Genomic DNA, 18576 nt, shown 5'->3' on the forward strand with positions numbered 1-18576 from the left:
AATGGACTAGCTTGAGCCGAGTATTAAGAGCGATTTTCTGGGTTTGTTTGAGGATGAAAGACCAGTCGGCATTGGAGAAGGTTATACCTAGGGCTGTTTCCCATCTGATCTTGGCTCGGGACTCAACGGGAGCTGTGTCCATTATGATGGTTCTGTAGATCTGTGAGAGTAATCTTCCCTCGCCCTGAGTTTGTATTACAGAATGTAGGAGCTGCCATGTCTGAGGTTGCTGTGGGAAGTTGGGAAGGATTGCCTGCAGAGTGTGGCGGGTTCTAAAGTAAATGAAGATGTCCAGCGATGTTGTGCCGCCTTTTTCCTTTGCTTGATCGGGGGTTAGGAAGCCATCTTTGGTGAATAGTTCTCCCAGAGTTTTAATTTGGAGTTTCTCTAGCCATTGGAGGTACACTTTTTCAGTAGTTAAAGGGATCCCTGGTATGAATTTTGCAGGAAGGAGTGGTGAATATCTAGTTTGAACATTGTATTTTTGCGCTAGGATTTTCCATATTTTATATGTTGTTAACACAACATTCATGGTGTTGTTGGGGACAGGGATCCCGCCAAAGATGACTGCTCTCAGTAAGTACGGTGTCGCCAGAGCTCTCTCTATTTGTACGTGCGGTCTGATTGTGTGTGTGGGGTACCAGTGGCTAAGGAATTGCGCCTGTGCAGCCCAATAATATTTTTCAAGATCTGGGAGTGCTAGGCCACCGCTCATTACCGGGAGAGTTAGTATGGAATGTGCCACTCTGGCGGGCTTCCCAGCCCAAAGCAGATCCAGGACCAGACTCCTCAGTTTCCTCAGGAAGGGTTGTGGAAGTAGAATGGGAATGTTGGAGAAGAGATATAGAAGTTTTGGCAATATCACCATCTTGACTAGGGAAGCTCTTCCCCATAAGGTCAACGGTAGGGTTTTCCAGCGGGCCACTTTTTCCAGTAGAGATTTGACTACTTCTTCATAGTTGTCTTGGAACACTTCATGGTGTTTCAGCGACATTTGTATGCCTAGGTATCGTACTTTGGATGTCTTCCAGGTGAGATGGAAATCGTCTTTGAATGGATTGGTCATCGGGGTTAGCGGGAAAACAATTGATTTTGTTTGATTAATTTTCAAGCCTGAGGCAGCCCCGAATTTGATTACCTCCCTCATGACAGGATTTAGATTGTCAATGGGGTCTCGTATGAATAAGACTACGTCATCCGCGTACAAAGAGATGATGAGTTTGTGTGGGCCAATGGCCAGACCTCTGTGTTGTCTATGTTCACGTAGATTGGAGGCTAAGGGTTCCATTACCAGGGCGAATAGTAGAGCTGACAATGGGCAACCCTGTCTGGTACCTCGTTGCAAGTTGATGGTGGACGATTTTGCTGTCCCTACTATTATATTGGCTGTAGGGTTAGTGTATAGCAGGGATACCAGTTTGATGAAACGAGCCCCCAGGCCCATCCTGGTTAACACCGAAAACATGAATGGCCACTCCACAGAGTCAAATGCTTTTTCAGCGTCGAGTAGAAGAGCAATTGCTTGTTGGGACGGGTTCAGCGCTTCTATGACTCCGAATAGTCTCCTAATGCCAAAGGTGGTGTTACGGCCAGGTATGAATCCTGCCTGGTCTGCAAGAACCAGAGCCGGCATTAGCGGCATCAACCTATTTGTAAGGATCTTAGCCAAGATCTTGTTGTCGAGGTTTAAAAGTGAGATGGGACGATAGGACGCGCAGTTATCAGGTGGTTTATCTGCTTTATGTAGAAGTATAACGTTGGCTTCACACATGGTCTGCGGGAGGGAGCCTTTTTCCAGGGCTTCCTTGTATACATCAGCTAGAAGGGGAGCAAGGGTATGCGCAAATGCCTTATAAAATTCCCCGGTTAGGCCATCAGGGCCGGGGGCTTTGGAGTTCGGGAGAGTTTTGATTGCTTCAATAATTTCATCTGGGGAGATTAGCTCGTTGAGGGGCTCCCTCAGATGGGATTCGACCCAGTATAGCTCGGTGTCTTCCAAGTATCTTAGTGGAGCTTCTGTACCCTCGGAGTGTTGGGTGCTATACAGATTTTGGTAAAAGTGTCTGAACTCCTCTGCCATACTCGCGTCTGTGTGTGACATTTCTCCCAGTGAGTTGCGAATCCCCTCTATAGGCGTTGGTTTGCGGTCAGCTCTTATCAATCTTGCCAGTAGTGCTCCGGGTTTTTGCCCTTCACCATATTGTCTGACCAGGGTCTCGCGATGCAGAAATTTTAATTCGCGCTCAGCTAGTGTATTAAACTTAAGTAGTTCTTCCTTCAGGGTGGCTTTCGTTTTAGGATCGTCCGTGTCCCTGACATGATGTTCGAGGTCTTTGAGTCGGTCTTCACAGGTTTTGATCTTGCATCTGATGAGCTTAATAATACCGTTCTCCTTGGCTTGGCACACTCCCCTTGTGAAGCATTTCAGTGATTCCCACAGCGAACTGGCGGAGGGGACCGAGCCGACATTGGCTTCAAGAAATATCTCGATTTCTTCTTTCAGTTCAGTTGAGAATACTGTGTCTTGCATAGATCCCGTCTTGAAGCGCCATCGCTGCAGTCTGGATACTGGTTGGGAGGGGAGAAGGCTGAGGGTTACTGGTGAATGGTCTGACAAAGTTCGTGGTAATATGTGGCAGGGGCCACTTTGTAGAGGGCCATTTCTGGATGTGAACAGGTAGTCGATACGGGAGCTGGTGTTATGAACCGCTGAGTGGAAGGTGTAGTCTCTCAGGTCTCCGTTGGCCGTTCTCCATGCGTCACTTAAATCAAAGGCTCTGCAGAGTTCTGTTATTTGCATGCCGGCCTTAGAGGTCTGTTGTGACGTGGCATGTGATCTGTCTCTGGTCGGGTCTATGACAGTGTTCATGTCGCCACCCCAGACCACCGTTGATTGTTCAAGTGAGGAGAGCTGAGATAGTACCCAGCCGAAGTTATCTGGTCCGTCCACGTTGGGGGCGTAGGAGTTGATGAAGGTGATCGCCTTGCCTGCTATTATGCCCTTGACCAGGACGGTTCTGCCCTCAGAGTCTTTTGCAAAGCGGGAAAGACGGAAGTTGATTCTTTTGTGAATTAGGATAGCGACGCCTCTAGAATAGGATGAGTATGACGAGTAGTATCTGTGGCAGCCCCATGATTTGGCCCACGTGTGTTCTTTCTCGGGTGTTAGGTGGGTTTCCTGTACCATCGCCACATCGATTTCATGTCTTCTTAAGTATTGCAGGATTTTGCGAGTTTTAGACGGGATGTTACCTCCTCTTATATTCCAAGTTGCAACCCTGAATGGTACGAGGCGAAAAGTGTTTTGGTTTGCATTGGTGGTTCCCTGGTCTTATGGTTGGAATACATTTGGTTGTAAGATAATGAGCTTAGATTTTATTGAGTTATGCTGATTGGTGCATGTCCATTGGTGGTGGAGGGCGGGGGGCCAATCCCAACGGGGGGGGTACAGTCGGTCGGCGCTGGCCTCTTCTTTCAAATGCATGGCAATTAACAGATTCTGGCGGTGCCCGATGGGTGGTTGCTATCCCAACCCAGAACTGTAAACGATGAACAACGTAACAGGTCTTGGAACATTTCCCATTTCGCGGACAACCCCCAACTTGTCCGACGGGAACCCCCCCAACTTGAGCGAGGGAACAGATGCTGTGCTCGGGGCGCTTGGGGCCTCCCCAAGAGCTCTGCCCTATTGTATAATGGTGATTGAGCGTGTTCCGGCTAGTTGAGCATGCTTCTGAACATAGTTTTTGACTTTAAGGTGGATTTCTGGGGACTCTCTCTCTCTGTGGACGAGGTCTTTGAGAGTTATGGATCGGGCAGCCGTTTTGGTCGAGGAATAAATGGACCTCATCAGGTGAATTGAAGAAGTGTATTTTCCCGCTGTGTTGTACCCTGAGGCGTGCTGGAAATAGCATTGAGTAGGCGAGCTTGCCCTCTCTAAGTCTTAGCTTGGCGCTGGTGAAGGCTCTTCTCTGAGTCTGTACTGCGCATGAAAAGTCAGGGTATATGTGGATTTTATCTCCGTCGTGGAGTAGTTCTCCTTGCTCCCTAGCCAGGCGTAGGATGGTGTCTCGGTCTCTGTAGTTAAGTAATCTTGCAATGATGGCTCTAGGAGGGGCGCCGGGAGCCGGTCTGGAGGCTGGGGTCCTGTGCGCTCTCTCGACCATAAACATTTGTGAGAAGGGATCTCTGCCGAAGAGGGAGATACAAATGGACTCCACGAAGTCTTCCATCTTCTTTTGGGGGTCGTACTCCCTGACCCCAATGATCCGGACATTGTTCCGTCTAGAACGACCCTCCAAGTCCTCACATTTGGCCATCGTTGCGGACATTTGGCTTTCAAGTCTTGCGACTTTATTGGAGAGGGACGTAGCACCGTCGTCGAGATTTGAGACTCTCTGTTCGACTTCCGTCAGCCGCTCTGTGTGGGTGTCCAAGCGATGTTGCATTAGGTCAACTTTGGAGGATAAACCATCCATTTTGTTATTCAGGCTACCAATGCCCACTTTAAGGTCTAATAGAAGTTCTTTTATTTCCAGTGGATAATTCTCGGACATTGGATGATCTGAGCTACTCGGTGCCGGGTCGTCGCCATTTTGTGGGTTTGGAGTCTTGGGCACCGTGTTGTTGTCGAACGTTAGCTTCTTTTGTAGTTTGTCTACTTTGCCCATCTTGGCTAATGTATGTTGTCTACTTGGAGGTGGCAAGGGTCCGCGGTGGCTGGAGGGGTTGTTGATGCAGCCCTGACTGAGTGAAGTACTGGCGCTGGGTAAATGGAAGACAGAGGTTTTCAGGTTGTTTTGTGGTAGGGTGACCCTGTTGGGTGAGGAGGGATTCGGGATCACGCTCTTGGGGCTTGGATGATGGTTTAAAGGGCAAGGATTTCGTGCTGGTGATGCACTAGCAATGATTTGCTCTTCGTCCAGGGTTTATGTCTCGGACGAGATGTGATCCGGCGAGCTGGTGGAGACCCTCCTGTCGCTCTCTCTCTCATTTAGGGGTCCTGAGGCATTTGGGAATCTTGGAGGGGCCGTGTAGGAGATCGCTTTGCAGTGTTGTTTATTGCGTGGGTGGTGTGTCCCCTTATGGAGTGCCTGGCGCTTGGGGGGCGAAGCCGCTGTAAGTGTTGTAGCTGGGGGAGTTATATAATTCCAGCCGCGGGGCTGATGGCGCAACCCGGCCTCCAGGGTAATCCTGGAGGGTCCGCACCCAGCCCGCGGGGCCGTAGTTTGCAACGGTTATTAGCGCCTTTTAGTGTTAGTTATGAGGGAGCAGCAACCCCTCCTCTGGAGCCTCGACGCCCTCTGGCACGTACCTCGGGTGGAAGTCTTCGGGGTGGGTGCTCCTGGCGTTCTCCGGGTTGAGCACCTCGGTTGCCGCTCTACGGTCCGACGTGGCCTGGTGTGATGGTCTGGCGGAAGGCGGGGAGATAGCGGGTTGCACCTTGGGATCCCGGGAGGCCTCTCGAGCGCCGGCTCCGGTGTCTCTCGGCATGGATCGGCGCTGTGGCCAGGAGCGCCGTCTCTCAGGGTGACGGCAATGGCCACCGCCGGTCCGGAAATGGAGGGGGCGCGCTCCACCGGAGACCAGGTCGGCGCGCGGCCGTATCACCGTCGCGGGCGTCCGGAGACTGGGGTCCGCTGGGGTCCGGAACGCGCACACAGAGGCCCCCGGGGAATCGCGCCCCTCTTACGCGAGTCCGCGAGGTGTGCCAGTAGATTTCGGCCTCCGCACTGTTTGGGAGGTGCAGGGGCCTGGATAGTCCGATTTTCTTTCAGATTTGCAGGAGGGGGATGCGACGTGATCAGAAGCTGGTGGGTGTTTTTTTTTCAGCGGATCGAGGCTGGGAACCGCAGGATTCTGTCGGATTGATTGCGGGCAGAGTGGGAGCTCAAGCAAGAGCGGCCATCTTGGTTGGCCCTCTAGCGCCCTCTTCCCTATGGTCCCCTTCTTTACCGAGGTAGAGGATAGCTCTTAGGATGATGACAGCCATCCTGTCAGCCTTTAGCAGGCGAGCACTATGACACCTCAATCCAAGTACCAGGTTTTACCCGCAACTATTACGTTTATGAACCTACCACTTACAACCTTATGTATACCGTCCATCCCTATAATTCCCCAGCCTCAGTTATGTTCGTTTATTAGGACTTCTACTACTGTGCACCACTGCCATTTGCTTGGTCTCCAGACACTCTGGTGGATCTGGAAGAGAGTGTGAGGATGCAGATCGGATGTACCCTGAGCTCTGCATGCTTGTATGCTTTAGAGGTGTGAAGTGTATGAGGCATTAAAGTTTTTTTTTCTTCAGAGGGGCAGTCTTGTGCTAATGCTGTGTGCATGCTTCGGCCAGGGGCTCAGTATGTCAGGCGTATTTTCAGGTGTAAGCTTGTGATGTTTGAAGTCTGGGGAGAGGGTCTACTTTTTAATTGAAAAGCTGTTAGCAAGTGGCTGATTTGCGTTTGTGTGTGGTGTGTAAGGTAGAAAGAAATTGAGGGTTAGCCAAAAGGTGGGAGTGTGCTTTGGGATTGAGTAAGCCTTTCAAATTATTGGTCTTGCTGTTGGTTGAAATATTATGAGGTGTTAGTCACAACGATAAACAACAATTTATATACACAGATCTATTCCTATTAACACATTATCCAAGGGCACACAAATGTCTCCATCACTGTTGCAATCAGCACTATCCTACTTTTTTAATAGTGGCCCACAAGGCACACAGCACAGCATCTTCATGTCCTTTGCTTCAAAAGAAATCCCCACCAATTTTAACATGACATCCAGCTCCACACACTCCTGGAGGTGGTGCTTGCCTCCTGGTGGTTACTCAAGGCCTTTCCCCTATGGACTGTCACTCATGTGGCCCGGGGAGAATTAGTGTTAGCAACCCATGACCAGGTGGGGCGCCACAGCCCCCAACACCACCACATGGCATGGATACACTTTTTCCTCTCAGGTTCCCCAGGTCCAGGTGGGGAACTGCTGCCACCAGCACCCAGGTAGCTGTGTTGTCTTCATGGTGGTGTCCCATTAGTGCTTTTTTGCTCCATGTTTGTTTGTTTGTTTGTTTATTATATTTATAAAGCGCACCAGACCCAGGAGTAGCAGGGCGCATAAAGGATATGCGAAGCTTACAAGTGTTGCATATAATACAGACAATAAATGGCCAGTAACATTACACAGGAAGTAATAAAATATACAGGCTTACAATATGAGGAAGGCAGTTATTTACATCTTAGTAGCTATAGGTATGCACAATTAGCAAGTATACAATCTAACAGCAAGACGCGCTAGTGTCTCCCAGTTACAGAGGGGAGCTCATTTTCAGTCAGGTTGAGGTGAGTAATGAGGTTTTTTCTAAAGAGAGGATAAGGTAAGTCGGCTCTCAACTGGTGTGGTAAGGAGTTCCAAAGTTTGGCGGCCTTAACAGGGAAGCTGTTGCCGCCGATCCTGGAGGATTTGAATCTGGGTACTACCAGACAGTTCGTGTTGATGGTTCTAGACGGTCTAAAGGAGGTTCTTCTAGAAATGTTGTCAATTAGGTAGCTTGGTGCAGCGTTACGTAGTGCTTTGTACGTCAGGGAGGCCATTTTCAGATGAATTTTATTGTGGGTAGATAGCCATTTGTGGTGACGTCTGATGGCAGAGATGTGCACTCTTTTGTTAATGCCTAGTGCAGCTCTGATGGCGTTATTTTGTAACGTTTGGAGTTTTTGAATGATCGTTTTGTTGGCACTACTGTAAAGGGCGTTACAATAGTCAAGTCTTGATAGGATTAAAGCTCTGGCCAGTATAAGGCAATTATCTTTAGAGAGGAAGGGCCTACCTGCTCTAATCAGCTTACATGTGTAGGCTGTAGTGGACGCCAGGGAATTTAGTTGCTTGGTAAAGGACATAGTTGCGTCGAGGTAGAAGCCCAATGTTTTCACCTCCTTGGAGACAATGGTAGTATTGCCGTCAATGATGAAGGAGGTATATTCATGTCCTAATTTGGAGATGTTGGAGGGAGAACCGAGGATTAACAACTCTGTCTTGTCATCATTCAGGCATAAGCCGTGGCTTGCCATCCATGCCTGAATGATGAGATAAATTCTATTTACCATCCCAGGTCCCTGCCATGATCCCCAGAAAGAGGGAGGAGAATCTGAGTGTCGTCTGCATAGTTAGTGTAGGTGACACCCAGAAGGTCCAGATCATCGAACAATGGCTTGGTAAATATATTGTATAGAGTGGGAGACACACAGGAACCCTGGGGGACTCCACACGTAATCGGTGTAGGGTCTGCAGCTGCAGTGGGTGAGAATACTCTGCTCGTTCTGTCATTCAAAAATGATTCTATCCACTTGACAGCGTCTGTGGAAAAGTGGGCTGCTATGACTAGATGTCTGCAAAGGACCTTGTGGTCGACTAGATCAAATGCAGCTGAGAGATCAAGTAGCAGCAATAATGCTGTTTTCCCTTGATCCCTCAGCTCATCAATCTGAGTCTTCAAGTCTATCAGTGCAGTCTCCGTCCCATGCAATGGTCGGAAACCTGACTGTCGGACTCCCAAAAGTTTATGCTTTTCAAGGTGTTTCTGGATCTGTGAGTAAGCAATTTTATCTAAAATCTTAAGTAAGAAAGGTACCGTTGTGATAGGTCGGTAGTTGGTCGCGATGAGTGGGTCTAATGTTTGCTTCTTGAGAAGCGGGAGCACCCAGGACTGTTTAAGATTAGCTGGAACGGTGCCGGATGCAAAGGAAGCATTAATCAATTTAGATATAAAGGGGGAGAGGTCTCTGGCAGCCTCTTTTATGATGTATGCGGGGCAAATATCTCCTTTGCAATTCGATGGTTTGAGAGATAGGATGGTTTTTTCCACTTCCAGGATAGTTGTTTTAGTGAAGCAGAATATGGTGTTTGGGTCAGAGGTATTTCCATTTGGAGGGGAGTGGTAGTTGTTGGTATCGGACGGTGGAGATAAGTTTAGCAAGTCTTTCTTGTTTTTTATTTTGGTTTGGAGGGTGTTGATTTTATTAGTTAGAGCTAGTTGTATTTCTGAACACCAGTTCTTGTCTTTGGTACAGATGTCAGGCGGGGAGATAGGGGACTCTAGTTCTTTGAGGATTGTAAATAGTTCCCTCATACTGGAGTTGGAATTTGCTATTCGTTCATCATAGGAGTTTCTTTTAGCCTGGCATATTTCTTTTTTGTAGAGTGATGCAGTGGTTGCTAGCTTCTTTTTATTCTCGTGGGAGGGGCAGGCATGCCAGTCAGTTTCGCATTTTCTTTTTAAAAGTCGCATATCTTTTAGTTGAGGAGTGAACCATTTGTTGAGATGTAGTTTAGGTTTACTCGCTCTCAGTTTAAGGGGGGCGAATTTGTCCAAGGTGGAGAGCATGATCCTATTATATTCTTGCACCATAGCGCTTGGGTCGAGGTTGTCAGGCAGAGAGTTTAAGGTGGGTAGAATATTAGGGATCACACTGTCCACTGTTATGTTCTTTTTTAGCCTGGTTAGACAAGGTAGGGCTTCTTGGGGTGCTATCAGTGTCTCTCTGGTAGTGGAAAGTGTCATGGACACCAGGAAATGATCGGTCCATGATAGAGGAGAGAGCGAAGTGATTGTAGCTGTACAATTGTGGTCGGCCACCCAGTCCAAGGTTCTACCCTTAGTATGTGTGGGAGCGTTCACTTTGTGAGTTAGTCCTAGTGCGGTAAGGGAGTTTGCTATTTGCATAGCCTGTTTGTCAGCAGGATCATTCAGGCCTAAATTGAAATCTCCAAGCACTAGTACTTGTGAGGTGTGTTTGAGGTTACCAGCAATTAGGTTATGTAGGTCCTCTTCGAACGTGCCCATCGGGCCAGGGGGTCTGTAAATTATATGCATACTGAGTGATTGGGAGTTCTTTAATGGTAGTTTGACAGAGAGGGATTCACAAGATTGTTGGTCGTGAGGGTCTGCTAGTCTAAAGGAAAGACGTTCTCTAGCTATGATGGAGACATCCCATTCGCAGGAGGCACTGCACATTGTCACCACTGCAGACTCAGGCACATTTTTTACCCTTCTCGGGAGCATAGGCAGGTGGGTCCCACCAACTCCACTCACTGCACCAGTGGGGTGCTAGTAGGGTGGCCCCACTAGGCCCGTCCCAGTCTTTGCATGCACTCTCACTCTAGTCTTTCCAAGTGCAAAGATTTTTTGGGCATACCAGTGCCCGTTCATAGATGTCATCATTGGGGCTACTTCCCACATCTGGCTAGAGACATGTATCTTTAATACCCACATGGAATGGCCATGGAGTGGGCATCAATCATTATTTGCTGCCCAGAGGCAACTGGACTGAGTAACTTCCCATACCACACTTCTCGTGGAGCCTGAGAAGGGTCCTATTTCTGAATCCACCCAGTAAAACTCCCTGATGGGTCAACTGGTCCTCGGTTAGGGCTTTGCATAGGCTGCCCCACCTATGTGATCTGGGCCTGTCCACACAGCTGGCCACTGCTGGCATACACAGCTCCTATTTACGACACTCTATGCACCAGAAGTCAGCCCAGGTCCAGGCCCCACCCAGGAATCCTCAACGTGGTCCTCCTCCACCTTCTCTATCTCTGCCTCCTTCGACCATTTTTCCAACATATGTTCCTCAATGTTCCGGCCACAGCAGTTAAATGTCACTGGGCAGGGTGGGGCTGCTAAATGTTCTGTGGTTTATACCTCATTGTCCTAGATGGACACTAAGAGGGGCTTGATGGTGTAGTCCATTGGGTACCAGTATGTGTTTTAATGTCTTCCTTCCTCCCTCATGCACTAATTGGGCCAAGAATTACACTTACCTTCTCCTTCTCTGCCCTCAACTAGCTCTTCCCTCCCCTCTGTTTCTTGTTGCTTTCCTCCAACAAGCCCTTAGGTTTTCACTTATTGTCCTTCTCTACTTGTCTCTCCTGCATGTTGTCTTCAACCTAAAATCTCATCTGTACTCTCCCCCTCTTTCTTTTCTCCTTCTCCAATGTTTTAAATACTCTCGTCTCTAGCTCTTTGTTCTACTCCTCTGACCTATTTAACATGCCTCTGTCCTCCTCCTGTTCCTCCTCAAACATCTGCAATACTCCCCCATCTGGGTTTCCTCCTCCAAACACTTCTCTACTCTCCACCTCACATCCTTGCTATCATTCACCAACCTCTGCAATACTCTCCTCCACCCATTGTTCTTATTCTCCTTCACACTCTTGTGTACTCCCCTTCACTCCTCCTTGTTCTTCTACTTTGCACAAGCAACTTTATAGGCCTCACTCTTGTGCAATCAGCTCTATATAAGAGTCCCCCATCTTCTGCAACACCCTTTCTCTTTGAACCACTGCATCCTTTTACAGCTCTATCAGTACCTCCACCTCTGTACCTTCAGTTCCCGCTTATCCTCCAACTTTGCCTACTCCTTCAGCTGCCTCCACACCACCACCTCCTCTTGCACATGTATCTCTTTCCAGACCTCCACCTCTCCATGTCTTGCCACTCTGCCTATGAAAACACCCAGTCACTCAGTAGACTGGTTAAGACATTAATGGGGACTCATTCCCTTGCCCTGGATTGGGTTGTTTCCGATGTTGTACAGGTGTCTTTGGTAATTGCTTCAAGTTTAGCATCAGATACATGATACAAGATAACGTGTGTTTATTTGCTTTTCTGCTTGATTCTCTGCTCTGTGGACCAAGCATTTGGAGCTCTCTGTTGTACCCATGTGCAATGAGAAGCATGCTGGGCGATTGTGGCGGAGGACTGGCAACTGTCATATAACATGTTTGTGTACTGTGGTGCTCGCTGAAAAGGTCTCATGCTGGAAACTTGAACTGGTTGTCCAGGCTTACCTCTCATACCAAGACGATGCCTGTGGATCTGCATATAGGCCAAGTGCAGCGGCTGATTCTGCCTTCACGAGAGAAACATTAAGAGAGCCAGTAGTGAGAGTACATCAAAGTGGCGTGCTCTTAACCAGGACCCCAGTGTGCTGGGGGAGTTGAGGGAATCCATGCCATGCCATTCCGACAACAGACTTCACGTAATGGGTGGTGTGGCCCAGCAAATGAAATTGGCCCACACATCCCATATGGCTAGGCTAAGGGCACTGTCACAATGTGCAAATTGTACTACAAGTATTATGCCACAAGGACATTCGGTACTGTAAGCACTAATAAAAGAATCACGTTTCGAAAAAATCTCTGCTTCAGTCAGGGGAGTTGCTAGGTCTGGAAAAGACCCGGGGCTACGCTGATGTCAGAACTGTTGGGACTGGGGGCTAGCTAGTCTTTTGGCTGTAGCTCCTGAGATTCTATCCGGGGCTACAACCAAAAGATCAGGGGCTATAGCCCTCTTAGCCCCCCCCCCTAGCAACGCCCCTGGCTTCAGTAGTGAAAAGAAAAACGATATTACTTAAAAAGCAATCATCTAGATTTACAGTCCCTGAAAGCTTTCGGCTTGACATCTGTAGTAAGCTTGGCTTTCCCAGGCAGCCCTCAACTTGAAATTCCCAATAAGCTCCCAGTTTGGCAGCCCTATCAAACTCCTAGTTTTACATTCTCAGTAACCTCCCAGTTTGATTATTTCTAGTAAACTGAAGATTCCAGAATGTTCCCAATCTGAAATTCTAAATAACTTGCCCTTCACACTAAGCCCTCATTTTGCCATTCTCAGTCAACTGCTAGTTTGACATTTCCAGAAAGCCCCCTGTGTGGCAAGCTAGTACTCTTAACGTTATTGGCAAGCTCCCAGTTCGACCTCCCAAGCGGACTCCAAATGTTGCATTTCCAGTAAATTCCCAGTTCAACATGTCGATAAAGGTTAAAAATGAATTCTACGCTTTGCAATAAAATCAAGCTTCCAGTTTGGCATTCACAGTACGTTCCTAGTTCAACACATTCAGTAGGCGGAACATTATTCATAAGCTCCCATCCCAGTAGGGTTCCACTTTAACATTCCTAGTAAGTTCATAGTTCAACAAGTGTAGTTTGCTTACAATTCCAAAAAAGCTCCCAGCTTGATCTTCCAAAGAAGATCCAATGTGATATTCCCAGTGATCTCCCAGAAATCTCCCGGAGATAACTTCCTAATAAGCTCCACATTTGAATTTCCCAGTAATGAATATGGATTTGATGTTCGGATATACTGGGGGTGGCTGTAAAATGAAAGCTCTATCCATTAGAGCAAATGTTGCAATTTCGCACTGATCAATTGAAGACAGGCGATTATACAAGCTTTGATTGTTGGAGAAAGTCCTAGCTTACCTTTGAGGAAGATAGCTTAAATTATACCTAATCGAAGATGTATACCATAGAAGAGGTCGAGTGACACACTGGAAGGTCCAATGATAGCATCAGAAATGGCAGAAAAACACTGAACATTATATTTCCTGGGTGGAAATACTTGTAGACAGTCTAATACTTCATGACCAAAAACACCCTGATGACTGTTCGGTGAATAACCAACACTGACACATGTATGTCCCTATGTTGCTGCTGTGTGTGTATATATAGAAAGGAATGCATGAATGGAACAGATGGTGCTCAGACAACCTGATAGGTTTTCCAGGTGTATTGGTTCTCAATTTTGGATCACATATTTCAATAAAAAATGAGTTTAAGGCAGTGATTAAAATGAAAAACAAGCGTTTTCAAATAGTTCAATATATTGAGAGCTCTCGTGCTGATAAAATTAATTTGAGTGGAAATATTTGTGAAATATCTGATGCACGGAAACATTACCCCCCTCCTGCGCCCCCACAGCCTTTCTACCTTGCTAATGCATGAGTGGAGGTGACACAAGTGTTTGTTTGCCTCTATTTTGAATTTGGACCTTTCAGGTAAAGCCTGACATACACAATGAGTTCCCAGTTTGCCATTCCCTGTAAGCTCCCATGTTGCTATTCCCAATAAACTCGTAGTTTGACATTGCTAGGAAGCTCTCACTTTGAGATTCCAAGGAAGCTTGACATTCATAGTAATCTCCCACTTTGGTATTCCCACGTATTTCCCAGTTTAATAGCCCCTGTAAACTTGACATTCCCAGAAAACTCCCATTTTGCCATTCCTGGTGGACATGGAATACATAGTCAGACTCGCTGGTATATTGTGGCATAAATGCTAATTTTGCTGCACAACTGTATTTCTTGCAGCATTTTTGCTGCACAATTTTTAGTGGATGGTGCGAGATTGGCACTTTGCAGGAAAGAGGCAGTGTGCAAGGCAACATTTTTAATTTCCTGCCACAATATCCTGGGCGGTCTGCCTAGTAAGGTTTGACAACTTTGGTAAGCTTGAAATTCCCAATATGCCCCTGACTTGACCTTCATAATAAACTCACAGCTTGACATTCTGCATACAATCCCCGTTTGACAATGCCATTAACGTCCCAGGTTACATAATTGCTCAATGGAGAGCAAGGAGCCATTTAATGAACTGCGTATGCAAGAACCAAAAGAGCACAACAGATGTCCCCGCCCCTCTCCCCCAATATGATCAATTAGTGTGAGGAAGTTCGAGGCATCACTTTGAGGCAATGCTTACAAAAACCACTGGAAAAAATGAGTGCCCAAACTACATATAATAAAGAGAGTAAACATAAACGTCATGGCGCAACACTTCTTTTTAAGTCAAGTAGAGCATGTGATGTCACTTCTACTATACTTAAGATTGTGATGAAATGGCCCGAGGTCCTGGGCCTCGAGCCTCAATTCAGACTTTCTTGGGCCTCTACAGTTTCCCCTGCCTAGCTCTGCTTCCCAGGTGTGTATGCAAAGTTCAAATTCCAAAGCAGTAAGAAGTTCACTTGTAGGGACTAGGGTTGTGGAAGCGACAACATGATTTGTTCAGAACACATAGAGAGGTGGTGTTTTTTCCAGACTCTTTGTGGAATGAGGTATGTTTGCATGATCATATACTTACATTTCACATCCACCATAACTGCGGAAGAAGCAGAAATGCCGGCATCATTTTCAGCTTTGCAGGTATACTGCCCACTCCATGCAGATGTAATTCTTCGCATCCTGTATGCATTTATCAAAGCCCCTCGTATTTGTGCGTTATTTCGATACCACGTGAAGCTGACATTGTTTGGGTTGCTGCTGTTGTACGAACAGACCAGTTGCACGTCGTCGTTTTCTTGAATCCAGCCTCGGTCTGGGGACGTCATGATCATGGACACTCTTTTAGGAGCATCTGGAAGTGGATGAAGACGTTTTACTTACTAGCGCATCTTGGGTGACATGTTTGAGAATTAGGAGCAGTAACTTTATAAGCATTCAATGAAGGAACAGTCAGGGGCTCATGTTGGTCAGGGGCGTAACGTTAACGGAAGGCATAAAAGCCTTCAGTGAAGCTTCTACTCCTCTCATTCCCGTCATGCCCCATTTTAATTTATTTGTGTACTAGAGAGGAGGGGCGGAACACAGCTTGTGCTTCTGTTATGTTATGTTATTTTTCTTATACCGCGCCAAAGCCCGTAGGCATCTGTCGTCTCCCTTCCTCTCCATCATACAAATAAGCCAGCATTTGTGCTGGCATGTCATCAAATTACAAATGTATATAAAATGAGCGCAGTGCTTAATTTGTAAATAAATGCCAGGGTCAAATAGTTTCTACCCTACATGTGCCACATCGGGGTGGCCAATCCCTGCCCATAGCTGCCCTCACCCAATTCTGCTCCCCACGTCATCATGTTTGGGTTAGCAGTAGCAATTCTCACCGGCTCACTAGGGCGCTCGGGGGTACTACCCATGGCAGATGTGTGATTTTAATTTGTTTAATCTTTTTTATTGTATTAGCTGAAATTAATCAGCTTTTCAATATAATTATTACAACAAACAAACATAATTAAATGCTTTAAACATCAATGAGATAACAATAATATTACAATTAATTCAATATAAAATCATTCATGTGTATATATAATGAAAAATACAAAATTAAAAACACAATCTTCTATATCCATAAACAAGATATAAGGAGAATGTAAGAAACATGCAGAGACAAGCCTTAGCTATTCAGAGCTACTTTCTTTCCTTGCATTATCTGCCATAATTTGTGTTTGCTCTAACCCAACACTCACATTTCAGTTTTCATTTGACAACAATACTCACACCCTATTTGTTTTGTCAGCACAGATGCCATTGTCTAAGTTCAAGGATTTCAAAAAATGTACAGATGCCAATGCTTTTGCCAGAGCATAAAAGAAACGACCAACGTAATTCCTGCTCAACATGTTCTAAAACTGAGACAGCACCTGCAAAGTGGATTTTTCTTAGGCTGTTTAACTCTGGACAATAGCACAGAAGATGTTTGAGCGATTCAACGGAGTTATGGTTTGAGCAAAATCTTCAGAAATTCGAAGTCCAGGGTATTAGTTTTCTTCTAGCTTGTACTTGTTAGGTTGCCCATTAATCAAAGCACACTCTTAAGAAGGCTGCTCTAAACTCCACAAATGGTGATTTCAAAAGATAAGATTCTGTCATTTTGACAGTTTTAGGCCAAAATCTAAATGTGCAAATCTGGCGATACTTTAAACATTGTGTTCTCGTAGTTATCCAGTCACATCGATAAATTAATGTTTTAGCTTTTTCAGGATTTGTGACCAACATATTAATTGATATTCTAGCATCTGCAAGAATTGTGTAGATTTTGTCTACCCATATCTTGGCAAATTTGTTACAAGATGTGTGATTTACAATAACAAAATACCATAACATAACATAACAGAATAGTCGTGCAGTGAAATGAGACACCAAATGTTGAACTTCATCTTTAAACACATCATCCTTGTTATCAGTTTCATATGGCTCTTCAGGTGGCAAATAGAATAATTTTACCATATACTTAAAGAAAATATAGCAACAGTGGTTCTTCCAGTAGGATAGGATTTTAGACAAACACAGACTTAATCATTACTGAACTGTTGAGCATTCTGGCCAAACACCTATGCAAGATATTCTCCTGTAGGTTGGCACTCAGCACAGGTGCTCCACCTTGGCAGTGACCTTTTCCCCCACCCTTAATCTTCGGGTGCGGATGTTTGTTAGCTGGCGGCTGTCCTCTTGTTGTCATCTCTGTGGAGGGTGTCTTTAGGCCCATTAAAGGTACTGGTGACAGAGCAGCACCAATCAAAGTCATGTGCCAGTGTGTAAGACTCAGTGAGTTTGAGCTTTGGCATGATTATGCCCAAGAAATAAAACGAGAAATAATGGCAAAACGAAGAATACTGTGATCAGATATGAGAAGCCTGGAGTAAAAGGAGCAGAAATCTGAAGAGAAGCAAACAAAAAACTTGACATCAAAGGAAAATCTACAGCAGATGCCTGCAAATGGAAGAACAGAGAACAAATGCAAATCTGGGGAACAGTGCTTTCTCCAGACGGTTGGGAGAAAGGAGTGGTGATTTGCAGAGCTTGGATGATCATTGGATACTATAAAGAAACAGTTGAAAATGAAATGCACAAATGATATGCAAGTCATTATGGCCAAGACTTGCCAGACTGCCAACATGGGTCGTAGATCGAGGAGAACCCCTGCAGATAGTGCCATTGGATAATTCCGAGCTATGCTTCAGAAACAATGGTACAAGAAAAATGGGAGAGAATCAGAACTGTGGACGAATCTTCAATGCTACAGGACTGACACATGGAACTGCAGTGATCATGGACCATTATTGGGCGTATAGATCAAAAGCATGTATCAGATTGCCTGCAAATGGAAGAACAGAGAACAAATGCAAATCTGGGGAACAGTGCTTTCTCCAGACGGTTGGGAGAAAGGAGTGTTGATTTGCAGAGCATGGATGATCATTGGATACTATAAAGAAACAGTTGAAAATGAAATGCACAAATGATATGCAAGTCATTATGGCCAAGACTTGCCAGACTGCCAACATGGGTCATAGATCGAGGAGAACCCCTGCAGATAGTGCCATTGGATAATTCCGAGCTATGCTTCAGAAACAATGGTACAAGAAAAATGGGAGAGAATCAGAACTGTGGACAAATCTTCAATGCTACACGACTGACACATGGAACTGCAGTGATCTTGGACCATTATTGGGCATATAGATCAAAAGCATATATCAGATTGCCAAAGAATTGGGGGGGTATATGTACATTGGTGAATGTCCATGTTCCAGCATTGGTGATTCCAAGAAGTGATCTGAATATTGACAGTTTCCCGAAAGCAGATGCTCACCTGAGGAAGAAGAGATCTGTGAAACTGATGAGCTGAATGAAGAAAGAAAATTACTTCACTGCCAAATCGATAGAAGCCTTTGATGCAATCCAATATGATATAGGTTGTTTATCCTAACCTCATTAGTGTTCACAATGATTCTGATGCCAACAATTCAAGTTGGAGCAAATACTAAATGGTTGTAGATTACCAGATGGGAGTTACTGCAGACCATCAACATGACCATAAAACGATTTAATGCAATCAAAGAAGAGTTAAGAGAAATCCGACTGATGACACTCGAGAACAGATATCTCCTAGACATGATCACAGCTATGGATAGAGGTGTTTGTGCAAAAAGTGGAGAATCATGTTGCACATTTATACCTTCACACGATGACGAGA

The 18576-nt window shown here is 45.9% G+C and overlaps 1 protein-coding gene across 3 annotated transcripts in view; it reads right to left on the bottom strand.

Annotated features, from left to right (window-relative positions):
• LOC138450253 (B-cell receptor CD22-like) overlaps positions 1-18576 on the bottom strand; it is a 695432-nt gene that overhangs the window by 230550 nt on the left and 446306 nt on the right. For all 3 annotated transcript variants that reach the window (XM_069604828.1, XM_069604827.1, XM_069604826.1), the window contains exon 7: positions 14911-15183. In XM_069604828.1, the coding sequence (XP_069460929.1) occupies positions 14911-15183 (273 nt within the window). The remainder of the gene's footprint in view (positions 1-14910; positions 15184-18576) is intronic.

This window comes from Ambystoma mexicanum, chromosome 1p (genome assembly GCF_040938575.1).
Source record: "Ambystoma mexicanum isolate Mex_15411 chromosome 1p, UKY_AmexF1_1, whole genome shotgun sequence".
Lineage (NCBI taxonomy): Eukaryota > Metazoa > Chordata > Amphibia > Caudata > Ambystomatidae > Ambystoma > Ambystoma mexicanum.